Source organism: Electrona antarctica (assembly GCF_951216825.1).
Source record: "Electrona antarctica genome assembly, chromosome: 2".
NCBI lineage: Eukaryota > Metazoa > Chordata > Actinopteri > Myctophiformes > Myctophidae > Electrona > Electrona antarctica.
Genome location: NC_136807.1, coordinates 3802333 through 3826308, shown reverse-complemented (window position 1 = coordinate 3826308; position 23976 = coordinate 3802333). Strand labels below are relative to the sequence as shown.

The following is a 23976-nucleotide window of genomic DNA, read 5'->3' as shown; positions in this document are numbered from 1 at the left end:
AGGAAAGATAAGATCGTTATGATAACACAACCCCACTCTCTCTCCTGACCTGTCACGGCCTGACATTTACAGCTCTCTTGCTGCCACATTTGAGAGACAGAAACAACAATGAATTTCCATTCCCCACTCTTAAAGGTATAACAAGTAGGAATGGTTGGTTGGTTCCATTACCCACTATCTTAAAGGTATAACAAGTAGGAATGGTTGGTTGCCATTTGTAAACACAACATCACAAGGCCTTCCATCCCAGCTCAATGACACCGAGAAGCCCAAACTCCCCAAAAGGTTGACGCCCACAAACGTCCTGAACAAAGTAAAACCAAAACACATACAGGTGGAGGGGGGGGGCTTGGGGGGGGGTCTCACAATTCTCGTGCAGTGGTTCTCCAACTGTTACATATCAAGGACCACCAGAACGATGACCAAATGGACCTGTAAGGGTATTTGGTTCCTTTTGTACCCTGAGGGCAGTATTATGCGTGTCTTAAGTACCAGGTCTTATTACTTAACTTGCTGTTTGGCCACTCAGAATAGCCAAATGGCATTGATCACGCCTCCAGGTCTTAGGTTAAGTAATTAGACCTGGTACTTAAGACACGCATAATACTGCCCTGTGTCGCAGACCTATACTGTAAGGGTCCATTTGGAACCCCCTCAAAGAATCTTGAGGGTCCCGGGACCTCACTTCGAGAACCACTGTCTTAGTGAATCATATTAGTGATGATAGGGACTGAATGGCATTGTACGAGTCTCTATACATTGTTTTCATTACATCTTTAACATCTGGACTTCTGCTGGAGCCAACAATACCTTCCTTTCTCAGAACCACACGGCTCAGTAAACGTTTATCCTGTTATTAAACCAAGCCAAAGCAGGACTTCACCCCTGGCTGAAAATAAGTTCCATCTCCAGGGGCACCCTGGGAGGTCTGTGATGCCAGACCAGAGAGTTGGTATGGTTCCCACCAAGCCCCTTCCCAACATGATGTCACGTTCAACCTCTTGATGCAAGCCACCCTGACCAGTGTGAGAGGAATAACAAAGCACAACAGCCATTCCCAACCTGTGGGCCAGGGCCAAGATATTGCAAGTGGGCCTCCAGATACTTGGCAAAAAACTTAAAATCACCATTTTTTCCCCTACTCAGTCTGTGTCTCATAGGAGGGCTGTGGGCAGTTATGAAACCCGTCCACCAGGGACATCATCGTTAGGCAGATTATTTTTAAACAAGTTTTTTTTTTTACAAAAATGTTTAGATTTGTGTTATTGTGAGAACAAAGGCTTCCATTTTCGCATTGCAACTTTTCAGGACTAGAAAGCCTGCAGTTTCTATTAGCTTGGATTCCCCGTCGATGATGTCACTGGTGGACGGGTTTCTGAACTGTCCACAGCCCTCCTATGAGACACAGAGTCACAGACAGAGTAGAAAAGAAATTGTGCCATTTTATCATGATTATTAGTGAGGACCTATTATATCAAGATAGGTTGAAAAGTGGTGACGTGGTCCTTTAAGGTTTTAATGATAATATAACAGTAATATTTACAAATGTATGTAAACAAAATAATGTCATGGTCTTTTTTTCTTCATAAAAAAAGGTTACAAGTTACAAGCCGGAAAACAAAATGGTTTGTTCATTAAAATACACATGCTCTGAAAGTGCACAAGGCCCATCCATCCGGCCACTTAACACCACAGCCAAGAGGCTGCTGTGTTAAGTAGTCACATGGATGAGCCACGGACGCTTTCAACATTTTAACCCATTTTGGACTGATGTCAATTAAAAAAAAGGCTTCTAAATCCTAATAGTTTCCTGAAAAACCCATGTTTCTATGTCAGTTGTGCTCAACCTTTTTCATGTCAAGGACCCCCAGAATTATCTCTATTGGGCCACAGACCCCCCCCATCTCAAAATATGTTGTTCCAGGGACCTCCCAGAAGCAAATATTTTAGTTAAAAATGTTCGCTCTGAAATATATATTCAAAGATTTGCGGCCTTTTTCACGACTTTTCAAAAATAGCTAAATTATAACATAATGTTTAAAACACCAAAAAGGAGTTGCCGCCCAAAATGGGTTAAAGCGGGCCCTGCTGGTCCAGAAAAGGTCGGAAACCACTGCTGAACAGAACACACTACACAGTAATATTGTGCAGAAATCCTGTGGTCCACCCATTCAGCTAAATGGGCTTGTGCTATTTTGACGCCGATTTGTAATGTCAACGTTTCAGTGCAGTTGCTGCCTGGTTTGCCCGCTGCTATTCTTTGTCATTGCTTATTATTATTACTTCTAGAAAGAAAGTAAGGTCTGCACACTGGACTGAGCTGGTGAGAAAATAAATACTTAGGCTTTTTGGAGCTCAGTCCAGTGTGCGGACTGCGGACCTTACTTTCTTTCTATTATTTACCTCAGCCCAGCACCTGGCGTTCAGTTAGTGGATGTGCATGTTTTATTGTTTCTATTCTATTACTACTTCTACTCTTTATTATGATTTAATTGTTGACATTATTATTATTATTATGTAATTGTACACAAGATGTAACAATAGAGGGTATGCGCATGCTTAAAGTGAATGGCACATCGAGTGGCAAATCGAGTGGCAAAGTTTAACGTTGTTTAATGCAATCAGATAGGACTTTTCTGTGTGGATGTATGGGCTGTCAAGGCTAGAAAGTAGTTCTTTGCCACTCAGTAGCTGTTCCCGCATAACTTCCGGGTTTGATGATGTCACGCGCATACCCTCTATTACAAAATCTTGAATTTTGTGTCGATTGCTGTACTTTGTGCATATGATGTTACTGTTCTCATGGTTGAGTGCATCCACAGTCCATAAAGCTACTGGATATGTCACAGGGTATTCAACTCCAACAACATGGCATCAGTGGCTTGGCAGCGCGTACAGTTTTTGACAGTGGTTATCAAAGTGGGGTCCAGGGACCTCCAGGGGTCCTTGGTGGGTTCCAGGGGGGGGTTCTCAGCTAAATGACTGATAGTTAGACATGCAAGGGATCATTTGGTTCCCGTTACTCAAATGGACCCTTGTCTGTCAGTTAAATTAGCACTGTGTGGACCTCTATGGGGACCTACCACGCGTCACAGACAAAGTCAGAGAGAGAAGGATGAGGCTGGCAGGGCACTGCTTCAGGCCCCCAGAACTTGAGGCGAGTAAATTGACCCTATGGGAGCCAACCCAGGGCAAAGCCAGGAGGGGAAAGAAGCGTACCACCTATGTAGACGTGCTGCGGCGCGACAGCTTGGCTGACAACACTGAAGAGCTCAAGAGCCTGATGTTGGATAGGAATTTGTGGAGGGCAAATTCCTATCCAAGGAATCCCGGAATCCTGAGTTGGTGTTGGCTAGACCTCACTCTCGCAGCAACTAACTAATAGATTAGATTGGGGTCCCAGAGATTAAAAACAAAAAATCAACTGGGGGTCAGTATAGCCTGAATGATGCGTATCAAATCGAGGGTCATTGAAATGAAACAGTTTGAGAAGCACTGGTTTAGGAGTCTACAAACACTTCTACAACCCCCCCCCCCCCCCCCCCCCCCCACCCCCAGCCCAATGCATCTGCTTCATACTAATCCTCCTCTTCCAGCCCCGCTAACCGTCCCCTGTTGGGAGAGCCATGGTTTTGTCATCCCACACAGCTGGGGTTGATAAGGAAAGCCTGGCTTAGAGCGCACAGTGGTAGGGGAATAACGAGACCCTCCTCCGTCATTCATGGGGAAAGACGGTGCGATTAGTTAGTGGGGATTTAAGTGTGTGATTGATTGCATATGATGTTTACATTCACATTGAGTGTTATCTAGTTGAAAACGTTGCACCACGGGTTCTCAAGTAGTGGACTTCTGAAGTTGTTTACCTTCAAGCATCACCGAGTTTATTCAAAAAGAACACCTCTAATATTTTGTGTCTTTAATTAATGGCCCGGCTGGGCTGGCAGCCAAACTATGATAAGGTACAGAGGAGGGGAACAGAGACATCTTAGAGGTGACACATTGAATTAACACCTGCAGTTCTCCATCAGGGTGAAATGATCTGTGTTCATTTAACTCAGTGAGTGTACAGTACAGTCAGTACAACTACAAATAGTAGGATATTCAGTTCCATTTCTGGATGTTCTTGTGTGCTGATCTTGTGACTGAAAGACTGAAGACTGAGCCAGCCTGCCTGGTGGCAGACAGTGCAACAAACATGTCACAATGAAGAGATCTAGGCCTGTGATGAGTAACCACTGCCAGCTCTTTATGCTGCGTGATGATAATAGTAGTAGTAGCCTTGCCGAGCCATGAGGCCCATAGGGCAGGAGCCTATCTCCTGTTTCTGTAGCCATGAGGCCCATAGGGCAGGAGCCTATCTCCTGTTTCTGTAGCGTGAGGCAGCTTGATGTACAAGTACACCCCCTGGACATGACGCTAGTATGTCACAGGGACTTACCCCCAATCCAACCCTTGATGCTGAGTGTCAAGCAGGGAGGCACTGGGTCCCATTTTTAGAGTCTTTGGTATGACCCGGCCGGGGATTGAATCCCGACCTCCCAGTCTCAGGGCGGACACTCTAACCACAAGGCCACTGAGCTGGTTATGATAATAATGCCCAATCAATTTACCGTATATATATGATCGGATTGTTCTATAAATGCACAATTTGAAAAGGTTTATCAGAGCTTGAATATAAGTTGAGAGAGAAGCTGACAAACAGTACCTGCGCACCCCAGACCTACAGTACTAGGCTGGGGTCACAATCTACCTAACTTTAACTTTAACTTAATCTACCTAAACTGACACTTTACAAGATCTACAAGCTATCATGAGTCATTGTGACATTACGTTGTAGATCTGTTTTCCCCTCCAAATGTTCGCCTACTATATGACATGCCTGGAATAGGGATGCTATAGTAGAGTTCACGTGAAAGGCACACATGTAGGCTAAAATATACACAGCCAGTGGGTTAATGTATTCCTTTGAAACTCTGAGTGAGTGAGTGTACACATACTGTATGTCCTATGACCTGCAGCACTGGTTCCCAGAGTGGGGTACGGGGACCCCCAGGGGTCCTTGAGGGAGTTCCAGGGGGTACCCAGTTTGGAACCAAATGGACCCTTATGGGTCTGTAACTCTGAGAGTGTACAATTAACATTGATTTTACAATATAAATTGGGGTCCCAGAGATAGAAATGCCATTAAATGGGGGTTCCGTAGCCTAAAGGCATGACAAATTGGGGGTCCTTGAAATTAAACTGGTTGAGAATCACTGCTAAAGCCGTAAAAATCTTCTCTTATATGGGGGTGACGTCCCTGGCATATCTTTTCAAATGGGGGGTCCGCGGGCTGATTCGTGTCAATTTGGGGGTCCATGACATGAAATAGTTTGGGAGCCACTGACGTATACAGTATCCAAATGGACATGTTAAAAATTAACACTGCAGATTTTAGATAGATATGTTCTACAGACAGTCTGCAGCTTTGGGACTGGAGCCACCAGGCAAGACGCTGACTGTCTGACACACACACACACACACACACACACACACACACACACACACACACACACACACAGTAGTAGCAGCCCCAGTGATTCATTGTAACATTTAAATGGACCGAAGGTTGAAACTCACCGACTGCAGGAACAGCAGAGTTCTGACATAATCCCTCTCCGTGTTCAGAATCTCGTTGAGGACGCAGAGTCGGAGTCTCTGCTGTCGGTCCGAGTCCTTGCTGCCGTGATGGACCCCGTTCTCGTGGGGTCTGTCTTCTTCCATTCTGATTAATGATAAAACAATAATCACTCACAAAAAGATGATATTAGGACTTGTGCAGTGATGATCGAGTCCCGCACGGTCCGGTCGCCTTAAAGACTTCTGTCCGCTTTTCAAACAGGGACCCAAGGCTTTGGAGTTGGAAGGAAGGGGTCGCTTTATTCAGTCCATTTCTGCACACTGGGAGCGAGTTTTTCGAACCCCGGACCGGTCCAGCGTTGATCCGTTCTGCCTCATCCACTCCAAATGAACCCGACAAAAACAAAAATGTATCCCAAACGTATCCAGAAATAAATGTATCCAAATTGCGAGGAGGAGAAAGAAAAACAACTACGCGCGCTTGTCTTGTCGCAACAGTCAGATCCGAATCATCCGATCAGTTCAAGTAGAAAACAAATAAATGACGAGTGCTTTGCTGATCTAGGATCCGTTCCTCTTCAAGCACATAAAAGAGAAGTGTGACTGTCCTGCACACTCTGACCAGATGAGACGAGGCATGATTGTCAAACACACACACACCAAAACACAGTATTAAGACATTATCTTCGTGCACTGTGGAAGCAAACCCGCTGCCACACACACACTGACGCAAACGATCTCAAAGTAGGCAGCAGGACAACGTGCGCTCGACTTCTGACTCTACACTATAAAAATCCTGAGTGTTGATTTAACTGAGCGTGTACAAATGGTACCAATAAACTCCCCCCTTCCTCCAGACGTGCATACTAATGGTCTACTTGGTTTGGTATCAATAATTTAGCCGGCGAGGCGGCGACCCCTCTCAGAGTTTAATTAACACTCTGGGTTTTATCCGTGTACGTTTTCACAGACCCCGTAGAAGTCATTCGGTGACGGTGGTGGGTGTGTTTGGTTATTGGACCTAATCCACTATTCAATTAAAACAAACCTACTTCAAAAAAACTCATCCATGTCCCGCATAGATGAGAATACAATTAAACTGAACGGAATATCACGCCTAAATGCGATAAAAATCGCAAATTCCAGGCAAAAACGAAGGCTCCCCAATCATCCCATGTGCGAAGATTTATTTGAGTCAATAAAAGTGTCAGTGGATGAAGTCATAGATAGGAAGCATAAAACGCGTTGCTTTCACTGCTAGGGAAAAGGCGCCCTCTGGTGGTCACAATGAGATTACAATGTTTTTCAGTCTCTTTCCCCCTTTTTGAAACTAGCTCCTCGCCACTCGCCCTACACACTTCCACTCGGTTTGAGCATAGATGTATAAATAATAGAGACGATACTGGAATTCCCCTCCCATCCATTTGCATTGCATTGCGTCTATTATTTATATATCTATGCTCAAACCGAGTGGAAGTGTGTAGGGCGAGTGGTGAGGAGATAGTTTCAAAAATGGCCTTTCAGTCTCTACAAGTTCAACAATCACCTTGGCTTTAAGACCTTAACCTATTTGATCCCAAGGCGTGAAGGACATTCCGTTTTCAGCTCCACCCAGTCGATTGCTGCCCAAGTAGTCAGACATGATAGCACACCCCCCACCGCCCACCCCTTTTTCCCCTTACTGTATATGTTTCTTTTCCCTTTTTACCTCCCTTTAATATGAATTCCTGTTCTGTTCTTTGACTATATAGTAGTGTCTATCTGTACGTCTCTAAATGTTTTGATGAATTGAACATGGTGGACCCTCTTGTAAACAAGTGTAATGCTTAATTGGGTCGTCCACTCACAGTTAACAGTCTTTGTATTGAGTTTGTGCTTGAAATGTACTGTAATTCTGCAAACTGCTAATAAATATTTCAATAAAAAAAAACAGGGGGTGACATGGTCCTACTCAACACATCGCTGGGGCCGGGAATCAAACCATCAGATCTGAGCTAACATGAACCCCTTTAATTCGTAGTATGAGTGACACTTGTCAGTCTTTTCGGTAAAGTGACACCATACAAAGCTTAACATGTGAAGACTCTTTAAGTTGTCAGCCTTGCCAGAGGTGGCTGCACAAGTACTGTAGGCTGCAGTGCTGACTGTAAACAATGGTCTATGAACTGTGAGAGGCAGGGCCAAATTAGCCATTGGGCCAATGGGGCCGTGGCCCAGGGGCCCTTGGCTCCAAGGGGCCCTTCAGGGAAAATGTAATGCTCTGTAATGGGTTTGAGGCCCTCAAAAAAGCTCCTGGGGACCTTCATTGGCCATTGATTTGGTTACATTTAGGTCAACAATTTGATAAAACACACAAACTGGAAAATTCTGCGCACACTAGGGGGCCCCAAAAAATGTAACGGCCCAGGGGCCCTTGTGGGGGTTAATCCATCCCTGCTGTGAGGCACATTTTATTTGAATATGTATACATTTGATAATTTGGTCAATTGCACTCAATTAATAAAAGGTCACTGAATCTTGTCATTAATGACATATTTTGCTCCTTGGATAATCTGTCAACCCCCCCCAATAAATAAGCACAAAAAAAAAAAAGTCATATGAAAAATGTAAAGGTCGTTAAGAGTTTAATGCATGTTACATTCAATACCCACTGTGATTCTCCCACACATTAACTGCATACATACAGATTCTCTGCCCTTTAAAATGAGGAATGAAGCAGACCATTTATTTTTAATGTCTGATCACTATCATATATTTACATATCATCCTCCCTTTCTGTACATTGCAAATCCTTAAATATGACCATACATCAAATAAGTAATTTTAGGATAAGAAGTATGATTGATTATATGCAATTTCTTTGAAGCATGTCTACTTTTTCCTTCAAAAAAGGCATGTGCACAAAGCACAATCCAAGTGTGAGACACACGACAGGTTAAAAACTCACTAAGCATTCTCTTCAATGTTTTCAGAAGAAAAAAAAACTCCTTCAGCAAAAATACATACAAGTATAAAAAGACATGTTAGATAAGGAACAGAAGCAGAAAATAACGGGAGGGCCCAGTGCATTAAGACTTTTCAATTGTTCTAATCTGTTGCTGTGATACATAAATTCACATTAACACAGGCAGCGAGCTTCCAAACCAAACAAACTGCTATGCATCAAGTAAAAAAAAAAGAAAAAAAAAAAAAAAAAAGTATTGCAGAAATGATATACATTTCCCATAAAAATGTATCAAAGGCTATTGACAGATTAATATTGTTTGAGACTCGAAATTAATGGTAATTAGCTAAATGTGACATGTGTATAGCATTAATACAGGTGTATGAAAGTACAGGCGTATCATATTACATGTATACTCCTGTACTTTTGAGAACGTCGCCCTTTTAGTTCAATCACTGTAGATTAGTTTGAAGGCGAAACGGTCAACTTGGCCATATCATTTCAGTTCGATATATATTTATCCAGTCTAAACTGCTAGTTTATTGGGGAAATTGGGAATTCATAATGATTCCAAGTACTATATGTACGCTGTAGTGTGTTTCAGGCCTCACTCAGACCTTTACTGCATTGCTGTATGCTTGTTGGATGAATGTCGTGTAGTGTCATGGCCGCCCCAATGCATCTCCAATGGAAGTCACATGGTTTGTAGTCCACATTTTGGACTACAAGCTGTTGTATGGCTTTCGGCTGTGTTTCGACTGTGCCCCTCCCCCTCATACAACACAAATGTTGTGTCAAACCATGTGACTCCCATTGGAAATGCATTGGGGCGGCCATGACACTACACAACATTCATCCAACAAGCATACAGCAATGCAGTAAAGGTCTGAGTGAGGCCATTTTCTGAGGAGTGTCTGAAGCAAGCTGTGTAATGGCATCACAGATTTGATTTAAAAAGAACACAACGCGGGTGTCAAATTCCCATTCATGATATCATCCCTGTTGTGCAGAAAGCTTGCATCTCCAAATTCAATCTTTAGTTTTTTTCATAAATCGACAGTGTCACATACAAGTAATACCTGAAATATCTGAAATGTATATAGTGCTTTTCGAACTCTATTCAAAGTCGCTTGGTATCTTTAAGCTCACATCCTGGTGTGTTGTGAGCACTAATTTCACAATGTGACATACCCAAAATAGGGATGCCAGGTTGGAAGAGATTTTACCCATTTTGGGCGGGAACCCCTTTTGGTGTTTTAAACATTATGTTATACATTAGCTATTGAAAAATAGCAGATCTACAAGCTCATAGCTCATAGCTACGAGCTTGTAGGTCTGCTATTTTTGAATAATCATGAAAATATTTATTTCAGAAAACTGGAGGATTTAGAAGATTGTTTTTAAATTTTGAGGTCAGGCCTAAATGGGTTAACCAATGAAAAGTAGTAACAACAGCTTGTGAGTAAATTAGATCCATTGAAATACAAGCTTTGGAAATTTGAAATTTGAAAAAGTCATGATTTTAGTTTAGACATAAGGTTTCCACCCGTCAGCGACAATATGCACAATAGTCTGGCAAATAACTGGAAAAATAAAAACATTTTGAGTTTACAGTATCGTGTGTTCAGTTGGTTGTCACAATGGTCCAGTCTTTTTGTCCTCACAACAACCGAGACCTTGGGGACTGCTTGCCGTCCTGGGTGTCAAGAGACACATTTAGTTGAAAAGAACGTTGTAATTTCTTCACTATGGAATTGATGCAATCTCAAGCGATAGCCATAACAGTGCATCATGTAAAACTGTATCGTTTAACAATACAGAGCCCCCCCCACCCCGTGCGTATTTCATAACTGAAAACAGAAAGGTTACTTTAGTAACCATGGTTATTTAAGTAAGTGAGCGAAATATTTCGCTTATGGGAGGTTTTCCTACTGGCAAACCGAGCTCGGTTTGCCAGTAGGAAACCTCGGTTTGCCAGTAGGAAACCTCGGTTTGCCAGTAGGAAACCTCCCATAAGAGAAATATTTCGCGAATGCTCACTTAAAATAACAAATGTTTCCGTCTATGCTGGATGTTTTTTGTCCCTAGGATGAGGCTGGCTGCATTACCATTAGCATCATTATTACAGTTTGTTGAGTGTTTTTTTTTTTAAAGGCCAACAGGTCAAACTTTGAAGAAAAGCAGAATGTCTTTGCCACAGAAAGTCTCTGCTGAAGTTCACCTTCCCAAAGCTTATAGAACCCAGTGACTCAGATGAAGTTCACCTTCCCAAAGCTTAAAGAACCCAGTGACTCAGATGAAGTTCACCTTCCCAAAGCTTATAGAACCCAGTGACTCAGATGTGTACAAATCATAACGTTTCCTCCACACTTTGCTCTACAAGTCAACGGCAGACAGTGTTACTATAATGTGTTGATATAAATAACAAAATAGTGCAGTATAAATATAGAGATTCTGTGTGCACACACCCATGCTTGTGCACTTGTATATGCCCCCCCTCCCTCCTAGTGTGTATGTGTGTGTGTGTGTGTGTGTGTGTGTGTGTGGTGCTTCTCAGTGTTCCTACAGGTCTGTAACTCTGAGAGTGTACGAATGGAACCATTTGTACACTTACAGAGTTATGGGAGTCCTTGGAATTAAACAAGTTTGAGAACCTGTGTGTGTGTGTGTGTGTGTGTGTGTGTGTGTGTAGGTTCCCATGTGCGCTTGTGAGTCAGTGTTGAGGACACAGTAAAACCCTTACGGGTCCTTTTTCACACTTTCAGAGTGGAATGAACACTCTTTTTCTTTTACTGTGCAGGGTCAGAGGTGAGGCCGTCCCTCGCCCACCTCATGGTCAGAGGTGAGGCCGTCCCTCGCCCACCTCATGGTCAGAGGTGAGGCCGTCCCTCGCCCACCTCATGGTCAGAGGTGAGGCCGTCCCTCGCCCACCTCATGGTCAAAGGTGAGGCCGTCCCTCGCCCACCTCATGGTCAGAGGTGAGGCCGTCCCTCGCCCACCAGGTCAGAGGTGAGGCCGTCCCTCGCCCACCAGGTCAGAGGTGAGGCCGTCCCTCGCCCACCAGGTCAGAGGTGAGGCCGTCCCTCGCCCACCTCATGGAAGAGCGAGGTGTAGAACTCGGGTTCCAGCTGCTTGTTGCGGTAACGCTGCACGATCTCTGTGATCTTCTGCTTCCTGCGCACGTGGGGCGGGTTGTACAAGTCGCTCTCCAGCCGCTTGCGGCGGCAGACGTTGATGACAGTCTGACGGACAAGGAAACCTAGAAAGAATGGTTTAAAAATGTTACACTTGTTTAAATACAGGTATTTCCTTGTTTCCTCGTTCTTATTATTGTCTTGGTCCGGTTCCATTGAGGAACCGGACCCATTTTTTAAAAAGAGATAAAGATGGCCGTTACCTAGTGCCCTGCGGCTAACCACCATGCCATCCACCAGTGGGATGACCATGCTGAACTTGCCCACGGCTCCATGAAGTCTCACCCTGAACAGGCCTGTCCTCAGGGGGTGGATGAAGATCAGAGGAACATCCTTCTCCAGCAACCCTGACCTGGAACAACCAGACCAATCCAATTCATTGCATTTTGATCAACTACTTTGCCTTGATCAATGGAGAGCACAACAGTACTCTTTTCCCAGAGCCAATCTCGCAGATTGCTGTATCGATCATCGGGCATATAGAATAGCGCTTGATGTCTTTACGGGGCTGCCTGGAGCCACACATTCACAGTCATATGAGCCGGGCGGTGGTTAGACGCCTGCACGGCATGGGTTTGTAAGATAATCAAGCGCTCCCCTTCCCCAGTACAGCTACAGAGATGCGGAATCAGGTGCGAATGATATAAAGTGATTGAAGGTGTGGGTTATCGGTGAAATTTACACCGCTCACGTGCCGGTAACCAGCCAATCAGAATCAAGTATTGGGACTAACCGTTTTAGAATGGATGTTTTGGTACTCGGGTCAGAGTATCGGGGCCGGTTCCGAATACGAGTACTTAAGGTTGGTATCAGCCCGAGAACCTGATACCAGTAGCGAACAACTCTAGTGAATGCCATTTTCTTGTCCGACACTATCGTTGGCCTTTGGTTGCCTGTTGGTCTGTCACTGTACCTGTAGGTGGAGCTGTTGCTCAGGCTGGCCTCCAAGCCTGTGTTGGTTTCCGCCAGCAGATCAGACAGTGGAAAGTTTTCTGTAAACACAAATAACATCATTAGAAAACAATAAAACATATATTTTACATACATACAGTACACATTATGTACAAAATAACATAAAATACATACATGCATGCAGAGAAGCATGATGCATGCACAACAGAATGCCCATGACCAAACATCTCTTGTACACATGCACATACCAGTAAACAAGACTTAAGGCCTCCACACACTGGGCGCGAATCGGATGCGAATTTGGATTTTTAGCGGCGTTTCTCCATCGGTTTTCCGAAAAACGTGGCCGGTGTGCAACCACCTTAACCCATTTTGAATGTCTTCTACATCCTGACAGTTTTCTGAAAAAGCTATGTTTCTATGTCAGTGGTTCTTCGATTTTTCAAAAATAGCAGACCTGCAAGCTCGTAGCGCACCACTCGGTGGCGCGCTATGAGCTTGTAGATCTGCTATTTTTCAACAGCTAAAGCATAACATAATGCTAACACCAAAAGGGGTTCCCGCCCAAAATGGGTTAAGGGTCCTATTTAGGTCCTATTTTGTAAATGGCCAAATATAAAATAATGTTGCAACCACTATAAATGATATATTTGGTTAAAGGGATATTTCACTTTCAAATAAAAAATACACGGTATATTAAAAAAAAGTAATAATTTTGGGTGGCTGTGGATCAGAAGGTAGAGCAGGTCGTCCAATAATCCGTGGGTCGGCGGTTCGAATCCCAGCTCCTCCTGTCCACATGTCGAAGTGTCCTTGGGCAAGACACTGAACCCCACATTGCCTCCAGTGGTCGCAGACCACCATTGGTGTGTGAATGTGGGAAGTGAGGACGCTGGCGTCGACTGTTCGCTGCTTCACCTCCCAATGTATGAATGAATGGACCATTGTAAAGCGCTTTGAGTAGGCACATAGAAAAATGCAATCCATTAACTCAATGGTCGCCGAGGACTTATTTAACTTCTTTTTCATGATGTCCTGGAGCGCCAAGGACGTGTTTTTCGTGTTTTTTAACATGGTAAAAAAAAGTTTTTTAGTTTAGTTTTTTTTTTAGACTTTTTTTTTTAACTGGACTTTTGGCGCCCCCTGGTGGCGGTGAATGTTAAATCATCGCCTCCACACGCATTAGAAGGAGCGTGGGATAGACACACTGACACCACGGCGCGTAAACAGCGCCTCAAACTGTGACTCCGCCCACAACCGGGGGAAGTTGTGATTTGCGCTCGTTCACTGCAATGCAATTTGCGCCATTTTCAAAACAATATTGAGCAGAGTAGCGATTATCAAACGTATTTGCAATGCCATACGTTGAAAGATCTGTTGCCCGTGGACAAGGCACGCTACCTCCGCAAGTTAAATAGCATCGGCATAGATGTTTGTTCGTATGTGAATGTGATTAAGGATTGGACCAAGTTGCATTGGCAGCCATACCCCAGGCTAAAACCGGATGTGACGTTTTTGGGCGTTCCTGTCTAGCGTGGTGTCAGTGTATACAAAGTGGGCTGACGGGAAATGGGGAGAGAGATGGGGGGGTGACACGCAGTAAAGGATTGGGAGAGTCAAACCCACGGCACACTACCAGACTGGATTACCAGCCAAGGTGCCTGGACCGCTGAGCCACGGCCCAGGCCTAGGAGGAGCTTCTAATGCGTGCAATGGCCATGATTTTTCCATTACATTTTTCATTTATTTCTTCATATATATTTATTTCATCTGAAAGTGAAATATACCTTTAAAACAAAAAGATAAATTGTATAGGGACCAAACATTCTATGCAATGATTACTGTCTCTCCAGCTCTTATTTGAACATAAAATAAATCATTTACACCACCTTTAATCAATTCAAGTCATCATAGTCTAATTGTTTTTCACAATACAGTACACACACACACACACACACACACACACACACACACACACACACACACACACACACACACACACACACACACACACACACACACACACACACACACACACACACACACACACACACACACACACACACACACACACACACACACACACACACACACACACACACACACTTTACCGATGTCATCAAATCGCTCCACCCAGACCACAAACACTTTGGTCTCAGGACCCAACGGGGGGAAGGACTTTCCTGTGGAAGACCTCTTGGCCTTCACCAGAGGACTCAGCTACACATGAGAGCAGAGTAGATGGAATAGAAATAGAAAACAATGTATTTGTAAATAAACATGAACTTACTCAACACTGGTGGTGACAGTACCGTCTATGAAGCTATCTATGAAATCTTTAAAAAAGTTTAATCTGCAACACAATTGTATAATATGTAGTAGGGGGGTCCCTGCTTCATCTCTCTCTCAGCTAAGGGGTACTTGGCCTGAAAAAACGTTGGAAGACCCCCGTTGTAGACCAATACCTTTTTGGAAGACTCCAGGTTGTCCGAGTGGTTGGGGAACAGCTCCAGTGTGAGGTTGGGTTGTTTCAACAAACTGGGCATGAGATCCGTGTTCATATTATCCACCTCCACCGTCGAATCGCTGTGTATCGAAGACTCTTCTGGAAAAAGCACCAGAAGACGTTGTAGAACCCTTGTCCAGTGGTTTGGGTTTTTTGGGAGGGGGGGTGGGGGTGGGGGGGGGGTGGAGTCCCTGAACTTACAGTAAGTGTATACAGGGTATCTACACAAATTGTCAAATATTACCTAAGAGGTGAACTTTTTTTAAATGGGCGATCTACAAGCTCACAACGCCTCGCTAGGCAAGATATTGTGAGCTTGTAGATCGCCTATTTTCATAATAATTATCTCAATTATACAACTCAATACTTCTATAAATTGTCCTCTGCATATACAACTCAATACTTCTATGAATTGTCCTCTGCATATACAACTCAATACTTCTATGAATTGTCCTCTGCATATACAACTCAATACTTCTATAAATTGTCCTCTGCATATACAACTCAATACTTCTATAAATTGTCCTCTGCATATACAACTCAATACTTCTATAAATTGTCCTCTGCATATACAACTCAATACTTCTATAAATTGTCCTCTGCATATACAACTCAATACTTCTATAAATTGTCCTCTGCATATACAACTCAATACTTCTATAAATTGTCCTCTGCATATACAACTCAATACTTCTATAAATTGTCCTCTGCATATACAACTCAATACTTCTATAAATGGTCCTCTGCATATACAACTCAATACTTCTATGAATTGTCCTCTGCATATACAACTCAATACTTCTATAAATTGTCCTCTGCATATACAACTCAATACCTCTATAAATTGTCCTCTGCATATACAACTCAAACACTGACCAGAATTCTCAGTCAACGATGGAACGACAAAGGCGATCTCAGTCAGAGCGTCAGCGTAGTAGAGAACCTTCTTTTCTCCATTAAACACCGAACCTCCAGTGTCCTCTGGAGTCGTTGCTTCCTCTGTGGAAGTCAAGTTCATTCAAACAAAGTCCATGTTTATTTGAGATATCAGGGCTAATGCCTGATGCCATGCACTGAAAATAGCAGATCTACAAGCTCTTGTAGATGGGCAATTATTTTTGTCATTTCATATTACCAAAACATTATGGGTAAAAGTATAACGCACCCATAGAGCACCGAAGTCTGACGTCACTTTCAGTAGAGGGCGCCTATACACAGGTTCATGTATGTTTTTATTTGCAGTGAAATCTCCATAGGGCGATTTTAGGTCGCTTCATATAAGAACTGTTTGAAAGATAAACCGACCACCCCGACCTTTGTCAGGGGATGTGGCTGTGCGTCGTTAATGATGTCCATTCATATTTGATACAGCCAGTTTCTGGAGAAAATGGAATTAATGTGGCCGCAAAAGCCTTGAAACTACATATGAAGGCAATGTCGCTGCTAATATACGTCATGCCCAGCTGTCAACACATTGCGTTCCTGAGATTCCTCGTTGACGTAAGCTCAGCTGGTGGTGACTCGACTCGTACTAACCACGAATAAATATCAATGAAATAAAAATAAAAATAAACGTAATTAACATTCAGTTTCTGTTGTGCGACGGGCAGATGCAGCCACCCTGCCTACCCGGAAATGTAGTCTCTGGGTTGTTTGAATCGTTTCTAACGCTTATTCAGTTGATGCTTCATATCCATATGAGTGAAAAGGCCGGGGTGATCGGTTTATTTTTCAAACACAGTTCTTATATGAGGCGATCTAAAATCCCCCTATGGAGATTACAATGCAAATAAAAAGTACACGAACCTAGGGACTGACGCCCTCTACTGACAGTGACGTCAGGACTTCGGTGCTCTATTATGTGCTGCCATTGGCTTCATGACTTACCCTTCTGTTGTACATCGTTGTCCGAGCAGGAGTTGAGGGACCAACTGGTGTCCAGATGTCCCGTCCAGCCGGGGTGGCGTCCCACATCCACGGGCCAGCCCAGGGACAGCAGGAACTCCAGGAAGTGTGGCTGAACACTAGATGACGACTCCACATTCCTCAGAATCTGAGCAGAACCAAGACAGATGTGATACTCATCTAAACTCGTTCAAACATTCTGTAGAGTGGCTTAAGAGCAGGACCGTGTACTGGAAGGCCTCACTCAGACCTTTAATGCATTGCTGTATGCTTGTTGGATGAATGTTGTGTAGTGTCATGGCCGCCCCAATGCATTTCCAATGGGAGTCACATGGTTTGACACAACATTTGTGTTGTATGAGGGGGAGGGGCGCAGTCGAAACACAGCCGAAAGCCATACAACAGCTTGTAGTCCAAAATGTGGACTACAAACCATGTGACTTCCATTGGAAATGCATTGGGACACTACACAACATTCATCCAACAAGCATACAGCAATGTAGTAAAGGTCTGAGTGAGGCCTCAGTCTGTTCCCTAACCCAGTGGGTTTCAAACCACACTAAAGGGCAGTGGTGGAAAAAGTACTCAATTGTTTTTACTTCAGTAAAAGTACCAATACTGCAATTTAGAACTACTTCGTTACAAGTAAAAGTACGGAATTGAAAATGTACTTGAGTAAAAGTACAAAAGTAAAAATGTACTTAAAGTACTAAAAGTAAAAGTAGTCATTGTGCAGAATGTGCCATTTCACAAGTTCAAAATGTGTACAAAATCTATTGAAAATAGCCGATCTACAAGCTCACAATGCGTCGCGTTGCGACGCATTGTGAGTAGAGTTCTCAATCTCTGCCCGAACCCGGCCCGGCCCGACCCGGCCCGACATTTTCGGGTGGGGCCGGGCCCAAAATGCACGATAATTAGTCGGGCCGGGCCGAGCCTCGGGCTCTGTGATTTTCTTTTTTTTTTAATAATTTTATTATAACAAAAATAACAATTCTGTTTGTGTAATGTATTTATTTAATATGAAGAGGGCTGAGCTGGTGAATGTTGGCGATTAACTTTTACAGTTTTTAGGCTATTATACTATATGTGACTGAAGGAGGAGGCGGCGATGATCAGCAGCAGGCAGCAGCGCACCAAAATGACAGAATAGAACGGTGGTTGTTGAACTTGCTACCGCTGGCTGGCCTCTGGTTTGCCAACCAAATGAGCTGCTTACTGCTCAGCATCAACTATATAACTTAAGTCAACTTGCCATATGCTTAAATATTTTATAAGACCATCGATTTATCCGCAATAGCTCGTTTTGGAAACGTCGGGGCTTAACGAGACACTGCTGTCTCGTTGAACCCAGCTGGGTGAATAAACTAAATTAGGCTACCTAATCAACGGTAAATGCTCCATATAACTATGAAAGCGCCTGCACGTAATATAGTTACATGATGACCAAGCAATGTTACAGTCACACTGTATAGGCTACAGCTATTTGGTTTACAAATCGTATCGCAGCGTGCTGTAGCCTACAGCTATTTAATTTCCCCATCGTAGCGCAGCGCGCCTCGTTGTGTGCCCACTGCCCAAAATAAAAGATCTGCAAGCTGTCGACAGACTCTATACGCCATCGAGCGGCATGTTGATGGTTTGTATGTCTGTTCTTTTGGTTAGGCAACGCACATTACGCGTGGTATGTGGGTTTGAGAGGCAATGATTAATGTAAACTATACAGTAACCTAGTAGATTATAGCCAAATTGACAATTGTCATAATATTGCCAGTAGCCTATTGGACTGCGTCACTTCAGAGGATCGCTGCTACTTTGATTCAGAAGATGTTTACTCACCCCTGGAAATTTCTGGAAACCATTAGAATGTTGAAAATGGAACATTATCAGCCAATTGACGTGAGTTACATAAATCCTTTATTTCGGCGACTAGACTATAAGTGCGTTCTCTGACACGGTCGTCTCAATAATCCACGGCGCCGCAGCCATATAGTGGCATTTTTCTTTTTCCTTTTTTTTCTCTTTTTTTTCACTCGGGCTTTTTCGGGTTTTCGGGCCTGACATTATGGTAATTGTTAGGGTCGGGCCGGGCCTCGGGCCGACCCAGTTAGGGTAGGGTAGGGCCGGGCCTTAATTTTCAGGCCCGTTGAGAACTCTAATTGTGAGCTTGTAGATCGGCTATTTTCAAATGGCCGAAATGTATGTAGGGTTGAAGTGGTTAATGTATGTTTTCTAATCAAAATTGAAATCTCCAAAGTAACTACCAGTAACTAAAGTTTTCAAATAATTGTAGTGGAGTAAAAGTACAAATTTTGTCTCTGAGATGTAGTGGAGTAGAAGTAAGTAAGTAAGTACTGGAAATTGGAAATACTCAAGTAAAGTACAAATACCTCAAAAGTGTACTTAGGTACAGTACTTAAGTAAAATGACTTAGTTACTTTCCACCACTGCTAAAGGGCAAGTAAAAATAAATAAATCGCAAGGCAAACCTGTCTTCATATACATGCAAAATATCCTCTATAAACAGGTCTTATCACTCTTATCAAGCAGTAAACGGTTTATTTTAACCCATTTTGACCTGAGATCAGATTCTAAAAATGTCTTCTACATCCTGACAGTTTTCTGAAAAAGCTATGTTTCTATGTCAGTCGTTCTTCTAATTTTCAAAAATAGCAGACCTCGTAGCAGACCTCGTAGCGCTATGAGCTTGTAGATCTGCTATTTTTCAATAGCTAAAGCATAACATAATGCTAACACCAAAAGGGGTTCCCACCCAAAATGGGTTAAATACTAATGCAAAATTAAAAGTTTAACATATGTTCTTAGGGTATAAAATTAGCCTCTGTGTTGGATAGTGTGTGCATAAAGTACTAGTATAAAGTAGCTTTGCCGAGCCATGAGGCCCATCCCCATCTGCATGAGGCAGCGTGACCATTTTGTAATTTATTTTTAAAAATATGTATTAACAAATCTAATTAAAAAAAACACTTTAATATGAGATGCTACATTAACCCATTTTGGGCGGGAACCCCTTTTGGTGTTAGCATTATGTTATGCTTTAGCTATTGAAAAATAGCAGACCTACAAGCTCATAGCACGCCACGGCGCGCTATGAGCTTGTAGGTCTGCTATTTTTGAAAAATCGAAGAACGACTGACATAGAAACATAACTTTTTTCAGAAAACTGTCAGGATGTAGAAGATATTTTTAGAACCTGATCTCAGGTCAAAATGGGTTAACCATACATGTTTAGAAATGGACATCCTGGTACATGCCTGACAGCTACTGTAGCAACACTGGAACAATCTAAACAATCTAAACCACTGGTAGTAACAAGATATCAAGCAATTCCAAAACAACCACACAGCTGACAATTGAATGCCTGTTTGCCATCTGTGTTTGAGATGCAATCACATTCCCACCACATTCCAGTTCGCCTTCAAGTTTGCCACATTTCTAACACTGGGGAATTATTTCTTCAAGTTGTAGAATGTGCATTCCAGTAGTATTTTCAATAGTTGTGTGTGGCTTGTTCTTCTGGAATGAATCCAATCGCCATGAATGCACACAAATCAACCAACATGTACGTAGTATGTGGTTATGTATGTGGTTTATGAATTGGCAGAGAGCAGCAGCAACTAATGAGTTTATAGGGTGATTCATCTATTATCCACATCAGTTGCTTCATGTGGTTGAGTGAAAACTAAAGCATTGAAATTAACCTAATTTTTTTATCAATCCATAGTGTTGTGCACCGACAACCCATTAACCCATTTTGACCTGGGAACGATTCTGCAAATGTCTTCTAAATCCTGACTGTTTTCTTGAAAAAGCTGTTTTTCTATGTCAGTCGTTCTCAAACACTTTCATGTCACTTTTCACGATTCTTCAAAAATAGCAGACCTACAAGCTTGTAGCGCGCCACTCGGTGGCGCGCTACGAGCTTGTACATCCGCTATTTTTCAATAGCTAAATTATAACAATGTTTAAAACACCAAAAGGGGTTCCCGCCCAAAATGGGTTAAGGCCTGAGTCCGATTCTACAAATTATCTCTGTCGAGTAGAAACCTCATGTCCAAAACTGTTAATTTTCAGGATTCAAATTCAAAAAACGGCAAAAGTAGCCGATCAACAAGCTCAAAACATGTGGCTTTGTGCCACGTTTTGAGTTTGTGGATCTGCTACTTTTGATGCTTTGGTGTGACGCTGCAGTGTGATCAGGTAGGGCGCTAATTTACACAAGATAAAGCAGGTTTCTGCCCAACAGCAACAACCCATTTAGGCCCGACGTCGAAATTAAAAAAAAAAGTCTTCTAAATCCTGACAGTTTTCTGAAATACCTCATGTTTCTATATCAGTGTTGCTCAATATTTCATGTCAAGGAACCCAAAAATGATATGTTATCGGCCACCGACCCCCATCTGAAAATAATGTTATTCCAGGAACCCCCCAGAAGCAAAGATTTGAGTTAAAATCGCTCGCTCTGAAAGAATGTATATTCAAAGATTTGCGCCACATTTTCACGATTTTTCAAAAATAGCAGACCTACAAGCTCATATGAGCTTGTAGATCTGCTATTTTTCAATAGCTAAAGTATAACAATGCTTAAAACACCAACAGGGGTTCCCGCCCAGAATGGGTTAACCATGTCATTCAAACCTCGTGGCTGCTTTTCTGGCCAGCCCTGACGTAGAAGATGAAGACGGTGTCAAACGGCCTGCACGGCAGCAGGTCCAGGTAGCTGACATCATCAAAGAAACCCGACACCGATGAGTCCAGGCCAATCAGATGAGGAGGTAGACGACTGTTGTTGGGCTCCTGTAGATGCATACGTAATAACGCGGTTATAAAAACAGAAATTCCTACATCGATTCAAATCACCATATTCTCACCGTCAGGCAGAAACCATATCATTCACTGTTGTATGTCTTTTAACCAGTGTCGCATCGCAACGTGTTGTGAGCGTGTAGACGAATCCAGAAACGGGTCTCATGGTCGCAGCTTTACGTATTTCCTGTAGGCGGAGCTGACGTAGCTGCGGGGTAAACCCGCACGTCTTCTACTACATTGAATGGTAGAGTGACTGATGTTAGTCTGCTCAAACGTTACCCCTTTACCTGCTTTTTACTAACACTAACATTACAAAGATGCCCTGTGTTGTTTATGGCTGCTCCAACAGTAGTGGCAACATTCCAAAAAAACGGTGGTCTCATCCACAGCGGTGGATGAGACCAGAGTCATACAGTAATGGTTGAGACAAAGCAGTGAAAGGTCCTGCAAGATACATAACGTCAGTCTTACCCAATATTTCTGTTTTATGAACACAAGGCTGCTGTACTTTATACCTCATACTTTAAATGCTTAGTATGTACGTAAGCTGCGACCATGAGACCCGTTTCTGGATTCGTCTATAGAGCTGCTACTTGAGTTTTGGCTCATGACATGCCCAGATTAGGAATGGCAAGTGGTAATAACAAGAGCTTTTGACTAAATGACAACATTGGATCCATTGGAAGGTTCTTTTTCCCATGTCATGTTAAGTAGCTGTTTTGGACATACAGCAAAAATATATAACTTAGTTAAAATCAAAGTATCTTGATTTTAACGATCAAGTCCAATGACTTCAAACATGAAATTAACTTTAAAATGTACAAAAACAAATATTGTCAACAGTCAAAATGGCTTGTAAATGCGCTCTATGGATCAGATTCTGTCTAGCTACAGTACATACTACTAAAGGTTAGGGCCTCACGTCTAGAAGAGCGCTCTATGGATCAGATTCTGTCTAGCTACAGTACATACTACTAAAGGTTAGGGCCTCACGTCTAGAAGAGCGCTCTATGGATCAGATTCTGTCTATAGCTACAACATACTACTAAAGGTTAGGGCCTCACGTCTAGAAGAGCGCTCTATGGATCAGATTCTGTCTATAGCTACAACATACTACTAAAGGTTAGGGCCTCACGTCTAGAAGAGCGCTCTATGGATCAGATTCTGTCTATAGCTACAACATACTACTAAAGGTTAGGGCCTCACGTCTAGAAGAGCGCTCTATGGATCAGATTCTGTCTATAGCTACAACATACTACTAAAGGTTAGGGCCTCACGTCTAGAAGAGAGCTCTATGAATCAGATTCTGTCTATAGCTACAACATACTACTAAAGGTTAGGGCCTCACGTCTAGAAGAGCGCTCTATGGATCAGATTCTGTCTATAGCTACAACATACTACTAAAGGTTAGGGCCTCACATCTAGAAGAGCGCTCTATGGATCAGATTCTGTCTATAGCTACAACATAATACTAAAGGTTAGGGCCTCACGTCTAGAAGAGCGCTCTATGGATCAGATTCTGTCTATAGCTACAACATACTACTAAAGGTTAGGGCCTCACATCTAGAAGAGCGCTCTATGGATCAGATTCTGTCTATAGCTACAACATAATACTAAAGGTTAGGGCCTCACGTCTAGAAGAGCGCTCTATGGATCAGATTCTGTCTATAGCTACAACATAATACTAAAGGTTAGGGCCTCACGTCTAGAAGAGCGCTCTATGGATCAGATTCTGTCTATAGCTACAACATACTACTAAAGGTTAGGGCCTCACGTCTAGAAGAGAGCTCTATGAATCAGATTCTGTCTATAGCTACAACATACTACTAAAGGTTAGGGCCTCACATCTAGAAGAGCGCTCTATGGATCAGATTCTGTCTATAGCTACAACATACTACTAAAGGTTAGGGCCTCACATCTAGAAGAGCGCTCTATGGATCAGATTCTGTCTAGCTACAACATACTACTAAAGGTTAGGGACTCACATCTAGAAGAGCGCTCTATGGATCAGATTCTGTCTAGCTACATACATCTAGCCCATTTTGACCTGAGATCAGATTCTAAAA

The 23976-nt window shown here is 42.9% G+C and overlaps 2 protein-coding genes across 6 annotated transcripts in view; both read right to left on the bottom strand.

Moving 5' to 3' along the window:
• Nucleotides 1–6765, bottom strand: part of prex1 (phosphatidylinositol-3,4,5-trisphosphate-dependent Rac exchange factor 1) — a 178841-nt gene extending 172076 nt beyond the window's left edge. Inside the window, exon 1 of the mRNA XM_079492023.1 lies at nt 5620–6765. Within this exon, the coding sequence (XP_079348149.1) occupies nt 5620–5763 (144 nt within the window). The 5' untranslated portion in view covers nt 5764–6765. The remainder of the gene's footprint in view (nt 1–5619) is intronic.
• A 1461-nt stretch (nt 6766–8226) lies between these two features.
• The window catches only part of ralgapb (Ral GTPase activating protein non-catalytic subunit beta), a 54968-nt gene continuing 39218 nt past the window's right edge, over nt 8227–23976 (bottom strand). For 3 of the 5 annotated variants that reach the window (XM_079521653.1, XM_079521654.1, XM_079521655.1), the window contains exons 23-30: nt 21740–21898; nt 17063–17228; nt 16052–16174; nt 15135–15274; nt 14781–14889; nt 12671–12749; nt 11961–12109; nt 8227–11822 (exon numbers count right to left, since the gene is read on the bottom strand). In XM_079521653.1, the coding sequence (XP_079377779.1) occupies nt 11629–11822; nt 11961–12109; nt 12671–12749; nt 14781–14889; nt 15135–15274; nt 16052–16174; nt 17063–17228; nt 21740–21898 (1119 nt within the window). In that variant the 3' untranslated portion in view covers nt 8227–11628. The remainder of the gene's footprint in view (nt 11823–11960; nt 12110–12670; nt 12750–14780; nt 14890–15134; nt 15275–16051; nt 16175–17062; nt 17229–21739; nt 21899–23976) is intronic. The other 2 variants (XM_079521651.1, XM_079521652.1) reach the window with 2 other exon arrangements.